General features: G+C 35.9%; 1 protein-coding gene across 1 annotated transcript in view; it reads left to right on the top strand.

Moving 5' to 3' along the window:
• Positions 1-593: 593 nt before the first annotated feature.
• LOC118268421 (dipeptidase 1) overlaps positions 594-19,108 on the top strand; it is a 161,924-nt gene continuing 143,409 nt past the window's right edge. Inside the window, exon 1 of the mRNA XM_035582904.2 lies at positions 594-752. Within this exon, the coding sequence (XP_035438797.1) occupies positions 719-752 (34 nt within the window). The 5' untranslated portion in view covers positions 594-718. The remainder of the gene's footprint in view (positions 753-19,108) is intronic.

Consider the following 19,108-nt stretch of genomic DNA (forward strand, 5'->3'; position numbering starts at 1 on the left):
ATCCGCGCGCGAAACTTGCGTGTACCATTTAAAACAAGCGAGCCCAGATAAGACCGACCAGCCTAAGCAGAACCATCATTTTTGTCTATACACCCCATTAGCGTCTACTCTGTGTGGTGTGCGGGGCGTTTGGGAGTTCTTTAAGAATTGGTGGCTTACGCACGTGTAGAGTTAACCTGCGCACAAGTTGCAGAATCAATCAACGTGGGTATTTTGCTGGGCAATCGCGGGGATACCCATTGCGCATGCGTCCTCCAGTAGTGATGTTAAACTCGATGTTTTTGTGCGTGAAACTTTGGGTATCGAATTTTCGGGCGTCTTGAAGATTGGGCGGGACGCCGCGCCGTCGACAAAATATTATTTTACGATTTTTTTTTTCAATTTTGTGTTTTTGCGTAATTTTTGTGGGAAATAGTATTCCATAATGGCTTTTTAGCGTTTGTCTAATCCGTGAACAACTAAACAAGCCCAAAAAATATGGTTTTCGCAACTTTGCCATTCAAATTGCGAATATTTTCATGAAGAAAGAAAAAAACAGTATTTGCCATTAATTATGGTTAGAAAACCAGCAAAATTAGACGAACATAGAGTTATCGATAGTTGACGCGGTCAAGTTAGTCGATAGTCGCCTCACTGGCACCGTGAGAATCCCGCCGAAACGAGCCAGTTGAAGCAGTTGACAGTATCCGCGCGCAACCGGTGTGCGATAGACGTCCCCATGCCTCTAGCCAAGAATACCCGTCGCGAACAAGGTACGTCACTAAAAACTTATTTTTTCAAACACAATAATTTTTTTAATCGTCCAAAATCCTCCATAATTATGAGCAGTATTATTCCCGTGCAGAAAAAAATTAGGGAACTTTTAATTGTATTCGTAATTCGCGCGAACGTCTTACGACGGGAGATAAGTTACAGCCGAATTGTTTACAACAGAGATTTTTTTCGGGTGTCCTAAGCGGATTTTTCGGATGTCCTTTATATTGTCCGTCCGTGAGTAAAATATTAGTGTGCTGTGAGTGCAACGAAAACTTTCGCAAAACTTTTTACGCGCGGCATTCGTATCTTCCTCCGAGTTTATTGGAGTAAAAAAAATAATACGTTTGTTTATTATTGTGTCTTGTTGTGGTTTATGACGTTATATCGACATTATTGCTTAATTTACTCTTTATACATTTGGCGAAAACGGCCGAGAAAAATTAGGGGAGGCCGTATTTCTTTCGATTGTCATTAGGATTAATTAATTAGGGCCTTAACGACACTTGGTACAGATCTCGGTCTCGTGTTATCCGAACTACGTAACAGATCATTACGGGAATAATTTATCTTTCGTGCCGAGACATTGTGTGCCTGTGGTGTGTAACATTCGCGTCTGTGTTGTAAACAAACAGTTTTGTTTCTTATTGTATTGATAGCGTTTTGGAAAAGTTTTGATTCGCGACTGGATAGCATACAAAATTGTGACGATATACCTATTAATAAGGTAATAAAAAGCTATAATTACTATGTTTATTATATGTTTGAAATTATCGTCAATGTAAATTTTGATATAATATTTTTTTCTATATTAAATAAATTATGGCAGAATTTTCTAGATCATGTTCTTATTCCCCTTAAAAAATCCTAAAAGTTTCATAACTATAATCTATTTATTTATACTTTACCCAAATTGATGCAGGTAAACTCTGTCGCCAGTACTCCGCTTAAAGTTACTTCTGTAACTGCTCGTATCGTAATCATAAAAGGTTATCAATAACAAACGCATTGTTCTTTTGACACAAAAGAATATAATGAATACATTATTTAAAAAAATATATCCATACACAGACAAGAGTATACAGAGTCACTTTTAAAAATATATATTTACACTAACACGACGTATTTTAGTTCCGTATATAAAACCCGCAGCAAATGGTGAAATTTTTAAAATCGAAAAAGGCCATTAATTTTACTCACGTCGAGTATCAAACCACCACTCGACCGACGGCAGACAAAAACATGTTAATTTAGCATATTATTATTATCCATACATTAAACTTACCCCCAAAAGTTGCACCCATAATAAAATCGGCCATTACCGTCAATTAGTGTAGGTTGTAGGTACAAAGTATCATTAATTACCTATCTACATACTGGTACACACATTGAAACAAATTGTATCTGCAGTAAAACCTCATACCGGTGTGTAAAACCAAAGTCATGTTCTCGGCGAACACCGACACCGCGAGTCACGATTAATGTGTTATTTGTAGGGAGAGAATAGCCCCACACTTTGTTATAATATTCCGATAACTCCGTACCTCCGGTACCTTCGATACCTCCGATACCTAAAACACCTCCATCCCTACTACGAAGGTAAATTAATTTCCATAAGTTTGAAAATCATGATCATCATTAGCCGGGCAACGTTTACTGTTGACCGAAAGCTTCGCCACTTAGTCCTCCAATTAATTTAGAAGTTAGTTTTAAAATAGCAAAATTACCATTACGACTGGCAGCGGCTGCTGCGAGCTAGGACTATAGGATTCTTCTACATTAGAAGGCTAGCCATAATTTACACACTTTTTTTTGAGGGGCGGAAAACATCCAGTGGTTTCTCCTGCCTTGGGCGAGGCAAGTGGGAGTGTCGGACTCTTACTGACTAAAAACTAACCCGTTCCTACTCCTGCTTTTCGAGCCTGAGCTCTGGTAAACCCGCTAGGTCAACCGCAGCTCTGGATCAGGCATTACGGGCCCTACAGCCCCATCTGTGGTGGTCTGGTATGGGTCTTATACCCGTGATTGTACCCGGTGATTATACCCGTGCGTGAAACGCGCACGAAACTTAGCGCGTCGCACGCATGGGTATAATCTATACACTTGCCAGTCGTATTGGAGTTTGCAGTTAAAAAGGTTCAGGTTTATCAGATTCAAATACGTAGACTCCGTTACACATACTTAAAATAATAATGTAAAAATCATATGTATGTATGTAATAATCATATGATTTTTACATTATTACTTGATTATTGACTTTGACCGGTGCACATTAAATTATAACGCCCATTTTTAGCTAAGTATATTATTTCAGAAATGTATTTTGATCGAAATAATTCTCATATTTCTCTAATAACAAAAATCCTCAGATAATAAAATTACATATTAAAAATAAAAAAGAAACTAAATCCTTTACCTGAACTGGGAATAGCTTTTGTCGGTAATCGTACTATTGGCTCTCAATGAGATAGTCTTTGAAAAATCTTATTAACCTTTATTCAGTTCCAGAATCGAATTCAGTTATCACCTACGGTCGAAGAAACGTGATTGTCTCACTTCGAAATTACTGAAACTTTCTTGCTTTACAGATTTCTTGCTTCATTTAGAAATACACTCAATATTACTTAAATTGATTTAAAGCGAATTAAAAAACATTTCAGTACCACATCTATGAAGTGAAGAATGTTTTTAGTTTTGATATTAACTTGCAAAACTAATAAAGTTAAACAATAAGTAAATTTTTATTCATCTATACTACGCTCTCTTTGATCGTCGAATGGACTATCCGACACAAAAATATTTTTTCAAATCGGACAAGTGTTTTTTTTTAAAGGGGATAATCATCCGAAGCCTTCTCTCGCCTTGGGCAAAGCGTGAGGGAGTGTCAGACTCTTACTGACTAAAACACACCCGGTTCCTACTCTTGCTTTTCGAGACGAAGTCTCGGTAAACCCGCCAGGTAGTCCGCAGCTACGGATCAAACAAACAAGTGTAGCTTTTAAATTCTACTACTACAAATTCAATGGCAATGTAAAGTAGCGTCAATGTAAACTACTTGTGTGTAACATTAATTAAAAGTTTATGTCTAACTACTATTCATAACTTTGGTGTGTGCTGCCAGTAGTACCCACACAATACTCGTGTTACCAACTTCGCTCTTCTTGACTAAGGGACTATTCAGAGACAAGGCAGTAGTGCTGTGATAAACCTAAACCTTTTGTACTGCGAACTACAACCCGCCAGGAAAGCAAAAATAACAAGTCCCATTATGTAAAAATTAGTCGCAGTCTAACAAAGGATTGCCACAATCTTAATTTGCCCAAATCTTTTCACTCAAAAGAATGTGCGATGTGAAAAAAGCATGTATTAAAAAGAAACATAACTTTAAACCCACCATTGGCCTTTCAAAATACTAATGGTAATAAAATCGTGTTTTGGTACAAATATAATAATGAGTCGGTCTTTGGAGCTGACCGGTGACCTATCGTCCTGTGACACAGCTCCTATTTGTACATCTCACAAAGAGACGCCGGCTGTAATGAGATGAGTCGTTATGTCTCTCTCTTATTAAAATAAAGGGTACAACTGACTGTCCGTTGTCAAATGAAAAAAGAACTTCGGTATACGAGTCTAGATTCAAAATTGTATAACTTTTATCACGAGTTCTTTAATTAGTGAACGAATTTATAGTATAATATGATTTTCTTCAAAATATTAAAGTTTACTTCCTTGTGGGAGAGTGTTGGCAAAGCATTATATTAATAGTAACTGACAAAGCTTCTTTAAGAGTTGTCTTTTCAAAATGGTCTTATAAAGTATTCAGTAAAATACGAGGGAGAAAACAACGCAATTCGACGTAAAGCTTCATCGTTTTAAAATCTAGTCGTTGCAACAGATGGCTATTTTATTCTCAACATAATATTTAACTGTTCATCTGATGGTAATGTTTGATAGTATAAAGAGTTTATGTAGTAAACTATCAAACTCTATACAGCATATTTTTTAAGACTATCCTTCTCCATATACATATCTTCTCTATATACACTATCTAATCGGCACACTACTAAACAGTTTTATCTCCACTAACTCTAAAAACTGATCACACTAAACAAAAATAATCTTTTTACTGAGAATCAACATACCTGTACCATATACTATGCTACTACATGAGTAGAACACTACTTTACATTATATATTTTCCCATTAATATTACAATACACATATAATAAAACATCGTCACGTTCACACAAGACTACCTACATTCAGAAAATACTATCCACAGCCCACACGTACCTTTTGTCTAGACGTTATTAGGCTCACGTACTTAGGAGCGAGCCTATCGGCGTATGAACACGCCTATAAATTCCAATTTAACACCAATATTGGTTATGTTTAGTTTAACGAAGGAATTAATTCTGTACCTAACTTGCTGAACTGAAATGTCGACATCTAGAGTCCATTTAAATAATACCTCTGTTTTAGCTTCTCGAAAAACTATGTCGATATTCTTTTTTTGGATAAATGAACCAAGGCTCGGATACCGGTTAAATTTTCAAACCGCTATTATGTACTTGTACGCAAAACCTTTTACATTCGTTCGCGAAACCGGTTTTTTTAAACCGGTATTTGGAACAGTATTTTCATAAAGGTTTTTTTCGGATTAAACGGTTTAGATCAATAAAAACCGGTTAATACGGACGCACATTAAAGAAACGCCGTGCGCTGTTCAGATTATATTCAAAAATAATATTTCAACGCGTGTACCGACATGCCCCTCGTCGAATAAACCGGTTAATTTAGGTTAAAATAAAGTTCTTTAAATGTTCACGTTCTTAAGAAAAGTTCGGAGGAAAACCGATATAAACCGGTATTAGCCGGTATTTTTTAAACCGGTTCCGAGCCTTGAAATGAACGACATGCATTCAATGGTGTTAGTTGACATCCGCGACACTAGAGGATTTACCAGTGCGTTGTCGGTCGCCTTTTGATTCCTATCGGTAACATCTCTCTCGCGGCGAAACATTTTCTCATTGCCAATTTTCAGTGACGTCACTAGAAAAAGGTTGCAACTCTCTAAAGAGCGTTTACTATAATCCTGGCAACTGGGTTGGACATTTTTATTGCGTTCCTGACTTACAAAAGTGCTTTTTGATTTCAATAAAATAAGACATACAAGTGAAGTTACGGGAATATACAAGTTCGTGCTAATTTTCTCTAATTGACTTAACATAACATTTCACATGAAAACCGTAACTTGAGTTTGAGCTATAATTTATTATTTCTAAGAACTCGTGTTAAGATAATTGCGCTTGTTTCCACAGACACGACCTACACGTATCTAGATTCTGTGCTGTTACTGAGAAAAACCGCCAAAAAGAAGCTTTTCAAGGCAGTTAGCTACTTCGAAATGTATACATTTTATCGACACCAGCAATTTATACTACGCTAACTCGAAATTTGGAAAAAACTTTTTTATGCCAAGTTGCTTAAAATGTGTGTTTACGTACGTCATAAAAAAATTGAGAAGAAATATGCAAAAATAAGAAAGTTACAAATCTTATAAAACGCTAAGTAAAGGTAATTTTTGAAATCACTCGATTTATATTACGCCAACTATTATTAGCGGAGTGTGCGGGGGTATCACTTTGGTCAAAGTCCGTGCAACACTGCGCTAACTCATAGTTAGCGTAGTTTAGTGCGTGCGTGTGTATACTTGTTCGTTTGTAAAATGAACGACTTAGCGACTTTTACATAGTAAATACTTATGTGTTAACGTATTAAGTAGTTTATTAATGGTACGTTGACTATTCTTTTTGTGAGTAAGTACATGTTCTTTATAAAATATTGAAATATGCATCAGATGATTGATCATGCACTACGACGTCCCGTACTACACTACGCTAACATAAGTTAGACGTGTATAAGATGTAAATTTTTTTTGATGAATTACGTTTATATACGGCTAACTTGCGCTAAATCAAAAAATATAAATAATTAAGAAAATATAAATATGAGATATTACAATGAATAAATTAAATACTAAGCATACCAAATTTCAAAAAAGTATCTTAATTAATGTAAAAGTTATCATGTTTTTCCCTTTAAACGCCTCTACTGTAAAGTACGCTTTTTGAGTTAGCGCAGTATAAATTGCTGGTGTCGTTATGATCAAAGTAAAAAAAAATTGAAGAAAATCTGAAATTGTTTTCATTAAATTAGCCAATGTTACGGGGTCGGCTTCAAAGGAAAGTAAATATTGGATAAAGACATACATTAAAAACATCTATAGAAGTATCAGTATAATAAAATATCCAAGTATCTTATTTTTATTTTTAAGAGCGTAAAATCATCCAATTGCTTCTCCTGCCTTTGGTGAGCTGAGAGGGAGTGTCAGACTCTTACTGACTTAAAACTACCCAGTTCTTACTCCTGCTCTTCGATCTGGAATCCAGGAAACCCGTTAAGTCTTTCCAGCTCCGTAACGGGCATCAGCCCTACTGGGTGCCATCAATGGTGGTCTGATGGCTCATTGAGGCGCATGCGATATCTAACTGCAATTCAGTTACAGCGATGCGGACGAGTACTTCGACGCCTAACGAGAATTTTTATTTTATTTTTTCTTTATTTTAGTTTTAAGTTAGTTTTTATTCCTTTTTTTAGGTATTTTTAAGTTGTAAATAATGTGTAAGTAATCATAATAATTTACTTCGAATAAAAGATGATTTGAATATTCTCTAACTGCGTTGCTAATTAAGTGATTGCAAATGTAACTGTCGAGTAGAAGATCGCGGTAATTTAGATTTTTTGAAAATTCTGTTAGAAATATGTCCGATACATAAGCATGCAGTCTAATCTAACTGGAAAGTGGAAGATTATATTGTTTAAGTGCACCTTTACGTATATCTTCAAGGATGAAACTGCGTACGGCTAAAAATTCGGGCATAAATCATGTATCAATTTTAATAATAGCGGTTGAAATATTATACGGAACTTTAGAAACCCCATATCATATGATATGGTGAATATTCACCAAAACGTACAAATATCACACTACAAAGGAATCCTCTAATATTATGCGAAACCCTCCCCGTTAAATTAGATGTTTTCAATAGCAGAGATCATACAAACCAACACACATACATACAGTCGTTCGGGCAAAGACAGGACGACCCAGCGCTGGAGGCAATAATACCATGTATAAACGAATTTCCATTTAAACCACCTGTCAGGAATTAGTTAGGGAGATGTTACACAAACACAAATATCGCGTTTTATCCCGCAAAGGGGTGCGATAGTGGGTCTCTTTACTTTAAATTCTATTTTACTATTGAGATTTTCGAACTCAACGAAACATACGTATGTTTTATTGTTGATTCAAATCCAAGTTTCACTCGACAATCGTATCCAGTCGTACCCAGTGAGGAAGTTATATAATGTTTAACTTGTTTAGAATTTAATTTCACAAAGAGGCTTCCCCAGTTACTCAGCTGTTGCACAGTTCGATATCTTAATTATCTTCTACGGCTCATTTCCGTATACTACTGGACATAATAGATATATAGTATACATATACACAGTTTGTTTCTCCAATAGCACATCACGCTACTGGCAACTATCTATGTATAACACTTTTTTCAATGTTTGTTTGTTTGTTAGTTTCTTCTGGCAAATGTCTGAAGCGGCTGGATCTATTTTGACGGGACTTTCTTAGAAAAATTTAAACACACATTTTTTTTAAGTCATGTTATTATATTTTAATTGTACGCAGACGAATTCGGGGACAACACCTAGCATATAATAATCTAGTTAACCCCGCGAAATGTATTTCGCCAAAAACACTTTTATTATTTTTTTTCTTACATAATTATAATAAAAATTATCGAAGTCAGTTCAGCTGTTTCCGAGAATTGCGCTCAGCAACACATTTAGCGATTTATTTTTATATTATAGCTTAGTATTCTAGTCTACATACTAAACATAGTAAATAACTCGATTTATTCCTGGCTATTTGTGGAAGGTGTTAAAACTATAACTTGGTTAATGGGAAACTTACATACAGCAGTTGGGCAGCCGCACTTAGATATAGTAGTAGTAAATACAACTTGTGATCTACGAAAATCAGTCTTGTTGCATTAATGAAAAATCAGCTTCATTTTAGATGTGGGATTTTCATCATTTTAAGTGTGGGAGACCCATACCACGGCCTCATCAAAAACCATCGTTGTGTGAGTGAGGTTACCAGAGGCCCAATTCCTCCCTTCCCAATCTTCCCAATCCCGAATTCCCCAGCAACTCTTATGATAAATGATATTTATTTCTGTAAATAGGTTACAATGTAACTCTTTTGCACGTCAATAAATTCCTAACCCCCAAAAGGCCGGCAACGTTTTTGTAACGTCTCTGGTGTTTCGAATGTCCATGGGCGGCGGCGGTTGCTTACCATCAGGTGATCCGTCTGGAACGTATAAAAACATTAAAACTTTTTTCAAAGCAGGAACATGGCTCTTTTTACCCAATGTTTTTTCCACTCCATACTATTTTAGATAGATTAGATATAGCGTGTTGTGTCAGTGACCAAATCCCAGACCATGTGCTCGGCAGATTGTATTTTAAGTGTCAATAAGATAGTTAAATATTTAGTTTTATCGTGTGTATAAGATTATGCAAGGTAATGAAATTTTTACCAAAGATTTACTTGTAATTGGCTACAAACATTACATAATATCTTGTTTTCACCTTTACTACTTCAGCGCCTTCCGATAGAATCTACGAAACTACATAAATATATCTACACAGAATGTCTCAAAACAAAAGAAGGTAGGTATGAGTATCAAATCCTAAACCCGAGCAGAATCTATAGATTCGTAACGTCATCTAAATCTGTTCAAGTTCGTAAAAAGGTACGAACGAGCCGAGCCTACGTTACAAAGTGTCGCGTTTACTGCTCGAACGAAATATATTATGATAATTTCAGCCTGGCTGTGTCTAAAGTAGACACACGATTACAGCACCTACTACAGGACAAGACCGGACTTTTAAAAAGGTTCTTTCACAAACCCTTCGCGAGTACATATCTAAGCACGTAATTACATTCTGCGCACATTGGGTAGTCGGGCCCTCGTCTCACTAGCTAATCTTTTTTATCAATCCCACTGATCTTGTTGAGATCGTGCCGACACAAAGGAACAAAAATAAAGTTAAAGAATCTGTGTATTTGCTAAAACGGGGAGAAACACGATGGAGGGAACTTTCCTGACCCTTACCGTACCGTGCAGAAAGCGGATACCTTCCCTACAGTTGGGAGCCACGCCGCATAAATATCACTGAGAAAAAAGTCTGCGACGCTGAGCGGTCAGACAGCTATAAGCTGTTGAAATATAAGAGGCGCCGCAGATCCCTTTCTATCGTTAATTTTATTTATGAGGTTTCAAGTAAATTCTTTGCAGTTGATTTTTAACGTCGTGGGTTTATGTTTTTAAACAAAGAAAGATGTGATAGAAGTGGTAAAGGAATACTTTTAATATAATACAAAGTTTTCTACGTAACAAAAGTACTACGAGTACTGGTTCACTTGTAAAATGGAGAGACGCAAACAGATCACAAAAAACCGTGTAGGTGGTATTTCGCACTCCATGCTGCTTCGAAAACAGAAAAAAACACGAAATCCGAGACTTTAGCCCGAAACCATTGCATTTTCCGATCACTCTACTAACGAGGCAGCGTTAATAAGAAGAAAAATAAAAATGCTCGTATCTTTCAATGGAACACAAGCTAGCAAAGACCTTTTATTTATAAATGTTGCGTATTTTGTTTTAATATCAAAATCCGTCTGTTCATTAGTGAATGCAAAATGCTCACTGCTCATTAAATCGGTCCAGTAACCTGCACAGCGTATTGCAAATAACAGAACGAATTATTGATCATTTTAGTTTGAACAAGATTTAACTAAGTGAAAATATTCGGGTATCAAATTGAATACTGTTTGCGAATAGTATTGTTATGTCAGATTATAATGTTGAACTAACGAGCAGTTGTCGGTGTTATTATATTACATTATCTCGTATCAATGGGCGTCTATTTTTGATGTGTACTTCAATGTAAGGTTATTGGTATACCAATAACTGTGATCAATTTACAAATAATATTAGGTATACTGGATGAAAAGTAAATATACCCATATATAATTCTATTAGTATTCTAAGTATTCACAGTACTGATATATGTACGTTATATACCTAGCTATATTGGCAATTTAAAGTGTGGAAATATGGAATATTCAAAAAAGGTTTTTTTTTTTTTTTTGTTTTTTATTGTTCTGTTATTGGGAAGAATTCGTTTGAAATATAAACAAAGTTATTTCTCCGATTTTGGGAAGTTCTGTTATTGGGAAGAATTCGTTTGAAATATAAACAAAGTTATTTCTCCGATTTACAGTGGAATAGATCTCCGTATATATGAAACTAAGAAGAGTACACTTTGTGTTAGCTGAAAAAAAAAAAAAAGTGATTTTATACATAAAATATACGCAGGTCCCAGTAAGGATACGGACGGACGGACATGACGAATCTATAAGGGTTCCGTTTTTTGCCATTTGGCTACGAAATCACTTTTTAAGTGATTTTATACATAAAATATACGCAGGCCAGTGTCCTGCCAGTCTTGGGTAGTGGGCTAGTAACAAACAACACTACAAAATCTGATAGCACTTCTTCTTCTTCTTTGTAAAAGCAAATATTTGTTTTAGTTCAGAATATTGAACATTTTTTAAAGAATCAAAATTTAAAAAAACATTTAGAATTCTAGAATGAGAAACCGTTTTTCAATAAAAAAAAGAAATGTAAGTATGTTCAACATTGGACGAACAAGTCCTCTATCTGTGCCATGTGTATAGGGGCACAAACTTAATTGTCAAGTTGACAGCGACAGTGACTCCTTCGAGAGTTTCTGATCGTTTTTTATGCTAGTCTTACTGTTCTACGTACTTTTTGCTTCTATTTTATTTATTGGTCATTTACTACTGTGTACTAGATTTAGTTTGTAACAATGTATTTAAAGTAACATCATTAAATCGTTAATTGTTATTGAGTGCGGAGTTTGCAATATAACTACTTCACCATGATCTCACTTAAAGTTAAATGGCACTCAAAATATTACAGCGCACACTTACCGACACTTTTCATTAAACACATTATTGGTTAAACAACAAACACTAAATATATTAATTATTGCATTACAACATGGTTATATACAACAAAATATATCCACTTTACATCAACAGATTTTTCTAGAAAACAAACACAAAACTCTCATTTACCCCTTTGTTTTGCCTACCCATAATCGTATAAACAAAACAAAGGTACTCGTAAGTACCAAAACCGCACTTGAAATGTCAAAAACAAACGTAACCGTAACCGTACACTAAACAGTTTGTGAATAATTCAGTGGTCACAATTACTGGCTAGGTTAAATGGCCATAAAATATTTGCTAATTATTTATTTCATCCATGCATTTACCTGGACGATAATTGCTTTGAAATTGTAATTAGTTTAAATAAATTTTATTATCTCTGCGCTTTGTTAGTAACAGTTCAGTTGGAACGCAGTTATATATGGATCCGTGTGATAATGGCTGAACATATAGAATTATCACAGCTCCTAACAGTGTTGTAAGATCTGACTACTTAAATGATTACTTATTTGACAAAGATCAGGCAGTAGCGTTCACGGAAAAACGTAAACAGCTGTTTCTAGCTCGTCTACCAATCAGGGTGGATTTTTGAGCAGTAAACCTATAATTGCGATTAAATAAGTGTTCCCCTGATATTATGATAATATCTCTTCCTTTTACATGTGTTTCCTCATAAGTATAACCTGGGTGTCTTTAAAGCCTAAGTAAATAGGTAGCTTATAGGCAGACGTGCTCAATCGTAGGCCGCATCATCACTTACCATCAGAGGAGATAGCGACTAAATAAACGTCAACCCGTTTAAACGTAAAAAAAAATGCAAAGTAGAACTACAATCGCAATGGCAATACTCGTATTCACTAAATAACAGGAGGACAACGTCAAACATTCCATGCTAACTTAATCTCAACTAATCAGTCGACTAAATTAGTAAAACTAAATACAACACTGAGAGCATTTAAAGCAGACATCAGATTGACAGCCACAATATAGCTACAAAAGCTTGCATTTATAAACGACGTGTGTTAAACCCATTTAGAACTAAACACGTAGTCAAATTAATTCTGTCTACATTGTTTGTAGCACTTTAAAGTGGAAAGCTGTGTTCGGTAGTTCTAACTCATAAATAAATATGTTATTAGTCTGGAATAGTCACATCACTACACTTGGCAAGAATAGAGTTAGCTAGTGTAGGGTAGGGATCGTATAATAGAATCGTGTAGAAAATGTTGAATGTCTTTGAATAGTTTTAAACCAAAAAAATCTTTATTACACGTCTTTACAATGAGAATGACTCAAAAATTGATATGGTAAGCTGCAGTAATCACCTTCTTACTTAAACCTAAAACAAAAAGACTCTTTGTAAAATCTTTAAAGATTCAAAAATATCCGAGATTGAAAAGACTCATGCTTTGGCACGAATGAGCCGGCTCCACCGGAGTGATACCACGGCCTCACAGAAAACCGACGTGAAATAATGCTTTCGTTGTGTGAGTGAGGTTACTCCCTAATAACTTTGGCCGGCCACGCACTTGTAACGCCTCTGGTGTTTCTGTTGTCCATGGGCGGCGGCGATTGCTTACTATCAGGTGACCCATCTCCTCGTTGACGTCGTTTTTTATATTCTATAAAAATAATACCCGAAACAAAAAAAGTAATATCTCCGAAAATTTTTTATATATTCAAAAGAAAAATGTGGTTTGTCTCTCGTAGCTATCTGTCCCGATTACTTTGGAAACAGACTCACTTTTTAACGTAGCACACTGAAGAGAAACATGTCACACGGCCGGACGAGTGCGCTGTAATTAAAGGTCCCTTTGTCCCTTTGCGGAATCCGAAACCGGACAGAGAGATTATACAGGACCAAAATGGAAAATTGGCTCCATACTAACAGACAACGTTTCGCAAACTCGATGACTCACACCTCACGCCTCACTTTGATGGCCACAGCCTTCTAACAGCTATCGAAAACTAGCGTTCAAAATATTAGCTATTAAAATTCCCAGTTTCGATGCCCACGTTTTGTCTAATAACCTCGAATTTTTCGAATTTCCTCGGTCAAAAAGAATTTCCTCTTTTAAAATTAAAATGACAGGATATTGACTTTTAATAAAAGTGTAGCACTATCGCTATGAAATGTTAAGATTTTAACAAAGAAAGTGGTACGATAATTATATGATAGCAAATATTGACTAAGTGTAATACACTAACTATTGAACTTGTATTATTTGAAGATGTATATGAGGTCAATGGCCGCTATGTCTAGAAAATTGTACAATAATGTAGGTACTTAAGAATTGTACTATTATTTAGTTAAGGTTGTAACCAAAATAAAAATGTTTACCTCCGCAGAGCAAGCGAGTCGAAATAAACTTGAAACTTAGTAGTTTGTGTACACTTTACGAAAGCGGGAGCTTATATTTATATTATGTTTATAAACTCTTGTAGAGATCACGATCATTCAAGCGACGTTATGCTTACAATTGCAACCATTTAAATTTAATGGGCCCTTATCCTCTTCTTCAGCTCCTAATGGTCCTCTTTTTAGATGCCTTTCCAATTACGGAGGGCTGACCATCAACTTCGAATATTTTCCCTCCTTGACCCTCCAGGTCTTTGAGCACTCATAATAAATTTCCATAATTCTACGTTGTATCTTGTTAAAATTTAACAAAGGAATGGAGTAAATAAGATAAACAAAATCCGAAGAGACCGAATTAAATAAAAATTGGATTTTAAAATGGTCCATTACTGTTTTATAAAAGTAATTAAGAATGAAATCAAATGTTGAGTTAATGGGCACATAAAATTTTGATTCATAATCGTTTCTGTTTTATTCATTACCCTTTGTTTAATTCGGCTTGGATAATATCTGTTAATACTCCAGTTAGCCTCATCAATAGCCAAAGCCTTGGGGTCAGTCACAGTTCAAGTCGGTTCACAGGGATTGATCCCACGACCTTTTGGTCGCAGAGGTTTGGCTCGCTCTCCTATCGGTCAATCCCAGGGAGGTAACTTGAGACACTTTAAAGTAAGGATGAGTCTTAAATTACGAACTATGTAGTAATTGTTAAAGTTTCAACACTCTTCTACAGAAGAATAAACAAACGTGACATATCTGTATTACGGTATGCGAACGTAAAGTTTTACAAAAACACCCACTTTTCCCCTTTAATAATACGAGGCCTTTAAAATATGTAACATAGCAAAAAACGTCTGCTTTGTCCAACAAGCCCCTCACTCACCCTTGCATAATAACCGTCAATAAATTAAAAAACTAATATCGCAATATTCACACCGTTATAAACAAGCATCTCTTTCATAGCAGGGTAAGCAGACCCCCTGCTAATTATCGAAGGGACCTCATACAGCCTTCGAGACAGCGCGTTATTACTATGCTGTAAATCTAAGAGGGGTAGACAGTAAGCCTAGGAAAGGGGGTGAAATATTACCTACCCAGCTTCTTCCTTAAATATTAGGAACATGAAAGGTCGTTGTGTGAAGATGCGAAATTAATTTAATATTTGACAGAGACAATGTATCAATTCTCTGTGATGAACCTGGACCGTGATCCCAATTGAGGGATCAAGATAGGCAAGAATTGTATTGTGAATCTGATTGAAAAAAGAGTAACCTATGGAGTTTCTTGCTCGTTCTTCTCCATAGGAATCTACACTTGGATCGAGCAAATAGCTTCACTAGAGGACTGACCGACAGACAGACGTTTTTAATATTACTATATTTGCTTTAACGTTCAAAAGTGCCTTCCTGGTCTATTTGTAATAAATAATTTTAACTTTGACTTTGAATCCACCTTTAAAGCGTGAGGATTACCAATGAGAAGCATGTAGATATAAAAGAAGCATGCACTTTATTAGTAGCCTCACATAAATACTACTCTGTTCATAACGCTTATGATGAGGCAAAATCAATATGATGACTGCCTCGTTGGCCGAGTGGTTGCAAGTGCGACTGCCAGGCAAGGGGTCTCGGGTTCGATTCCCGGGTCGGGCGAAGTATTACTGGGCTTTTTTCGGTTTTTCGAACATTTCTCAGTGGTAGCACGGAGTCTGGAAATACGCCCGGTATATGGCAATAGGCTCACCCCCTATTTCATGGGACTTACAACATAAATTGTGAAAAGTGGGTGTATACAGTGGCATTACGTGCCATAATGTGCACCTCTGCCTACCCCTTCGGGGATTAAAGGCGTGACGATATGTATGTATGTATGTAAAATCAATATCAGCCAGTTATAATTAGTTGTCAGATATTAATCGTCGCAATAACACCTGTAGTGTGAAAGGCACCATTATGCCACAGACGCGGTGCATTCAATCGGAACTAATAGATAACTGGTACTACGCATTAACTATCTGTGAAATGGAACGTTGTGATCGTCAAATTCAATGTTACAGTTAACAAGTCAAGTGGTACATTGATATTGTTTACCTAATTTACATTATTTAGTGTACAAGTATTGGCAAATGAACCTCGCAATGTTTAAGCTGCACGGTTGACGCGGTGGCTGGGCAACTGGCTGCCGTGCAACGGGTAGCGGGTTCGATTCCCGCACGGAGCAACTCTTTGTGTGATCCACAAATTGTTGTTTCGGGTCTGGGTGTCATGTGCATGTGAAAATGTATGTTTGTAAACGCGCCCACGACACAGGAGAAAATCCTAATGTGGGGCAACGTTTTTTAAAGAAAAAAATGCTTTTTTCGTAATTATACCTTCATACTTGTCTGTCTTGATGGTCGAGTCACAAACAATGTTAATCAGTGAGATTGGTGATTCTCAAAATAATCAGTTAGTTATATGTATTTAGTTCAGTTTATAATAAGGTCTTTTGGCTAAACTAGGTGACACATTTAATGTGTGAACCTCTGTCTTATCCATTTTCTCCTAGTTTCGCGACAAGGCATATTATATCGCACAAATATTATGAAAAAAAAAACATTTTTCAATCTGTATTGCAGTTTTTCACAATTCCGTGTCCCTTGGGTCATAACTCATTCCCTTTAAATATACTTTTATCCAAATTTAATGCAGGGGCCGGGGAATCTGTGCTGTTTGTTACAAGAGTGACAAATGATGGCAACCATTTTTATTTGCATACCTACTTCCAATTCTTTGAATATTTATAGCGAACCCACGATTTATGTTTTGATCAGACGAAAATTTTACAAAAAAAATATGTTTTTTTTTAATAAATGATTCACTGTTATGCTGAATAGAGATTCCGCTTAATGTTATTTTTGAGTGAATAGGGTCGTCGTACCAATCTTAGTCCGTTAAAGAAAATAAATGACACAACATAATAATATCGAGAAAATATACCAAATACACATTAATATTACTGCCATTTACCTTACTAACATCTCATTGTAGTTACCTATCTATATAATAGTTCATTCATAGCATACACACGTGTATGTATAGGGGATGTCAAATCACGGTTTCTTATATAAATATAAATATTTGCGTTATATTTGCGATCTCCTCGTCCAGCTGAAGATGCTTCGAGGAGCCTAAACAAACAGGGACATGAAAGGTTTCCTTGAAATTCCCCGGGCAGTATTAATCTTTGATATCAAGTACATTTTCCACAACTGTGAGCTTCTTACGACCTATGTTGTCACTTGATCGTCACAATACCGTATTCCGGGCTATCCATATAACGACAACCATATTTTATTCGTAAATTCGTGGAAATTCTCTCTGAGTGACAGGTGTGTTGTTTCTTACACTTTTGTGGAAAAGTCTATGATGTTCGTGTTTATTGTTCTTGTAGAATGGCGGTGTTGTATTTTGCTTTGTCAGTGTGGTTACTTGGGCTCAATCCCCCCCCCCTTCCAATAGGCCAACAGGCTTTTATCTCCTCTGACATTACGAGCATCCCCGGACACTCAGTGATCACTACCATTAGTTGATACGACTGCTCATTTGCGAAAAATCATTGTTTCAAGTGTGAAGATGAACATATTTATGCATTGCGTTTAAGAAATAAATAAATTGCGATTTAAAGAAACGTGAATTAATCTAACAATGGTCGTCCAACCAACGTCAATATGGTTTAAAAACAATAACATGTCCTTATTATTTTCCATCTATTATATACTAGGGGGTAATATTTCCCCGTATAGACACGTTCGCTCATAAGGCCCGAATGGCCCGTAATCGCTGCAAAATGTCGTGGGCCCATAAATATGGTGACAATAAAGGAACCAGGACTAATTTCCTTCGCACCCTGAATTACTGGTGGAGCCTCATTTTGTTTGTCTACACACTTGACCCTACCCGGAAAAGAAAATTGTATTTTCTTCGCACTTTTCCGACTGATTAAATTTTGTTGTGGGTCCTAAGAAAACGAAACGCTTTACAAAGGAACGTCGGATTAATTTCACCGATTAGATATTTTATTTACGAGAATATTTATACGCGTACTCGCTTTCCTTATACCTATTTACATACAATACATAATGTAATATCTCGTATATTGCCTGACTTTCCTAGTACCGTAAAGATTTTTAGTATTTAGTATAAAGGTCCTAGTATATCCACATTCAATTAAATTGGTAACAAACTTGAGTCTATAACCATCTCATGAACATTAGGCTAACCTTCCCTATTATGAAAACTTTTCCAACCGGGAACCAAATCAAGCACGATGCACTGTACAGCTAACAAACAGTCAGACGGTCAACACAGACGAATTATTCAAAAGTATAAAAATTATACTCTCATAAAGAGAAACAATCTTTCTCTCAACAAGAATGAACAAAGGATTTAATACATGGGTATTTGCTTTAGCATTCCGTGGCAAATAAAAGGTAGCTTGAATCTTACGGGCTTATAAAAGATTCGCTAGTTGTACTTCTACAATTCACTAACACCTACTTACACTGCTCTCTAATTAACGTTGCAGGGAACATAACATGAACCAGCTCTTTAGCGGTTCTTTACATACTAAAATAAAGATTACATAAACTAAAATTAAAGTCGGTTTTTGAATGAGCTTAGTAAATTCACTGATTCCTAGAGAAGGAACATTTGTGTCGTGTAGTTTTTATTATCACCGTCTAAAATAAATTTTAGTGCTATGTCAAGAGAGTGAACAGAACTGTGAATTATTTTTTCTGTTAGTAGACACAAAATCTACCAGCATCT

This window comes from Spodoptera frugiperda, chromosome 25 (assembly GCF_023101765.2).
Source record: "Spodoptera frugiperda isolate SF20-4 chromosome 25, AGI-APGP_CSIRO_Sfru_2.0, whole genome shotgun sequence".
NCBI classification, from domain to species: Eukaryota; Metazoa; Arthropoda; class Insecta; order Lepidoptera; family Noctuidae; genus Spodoptera; species Spodoptera frugiperda.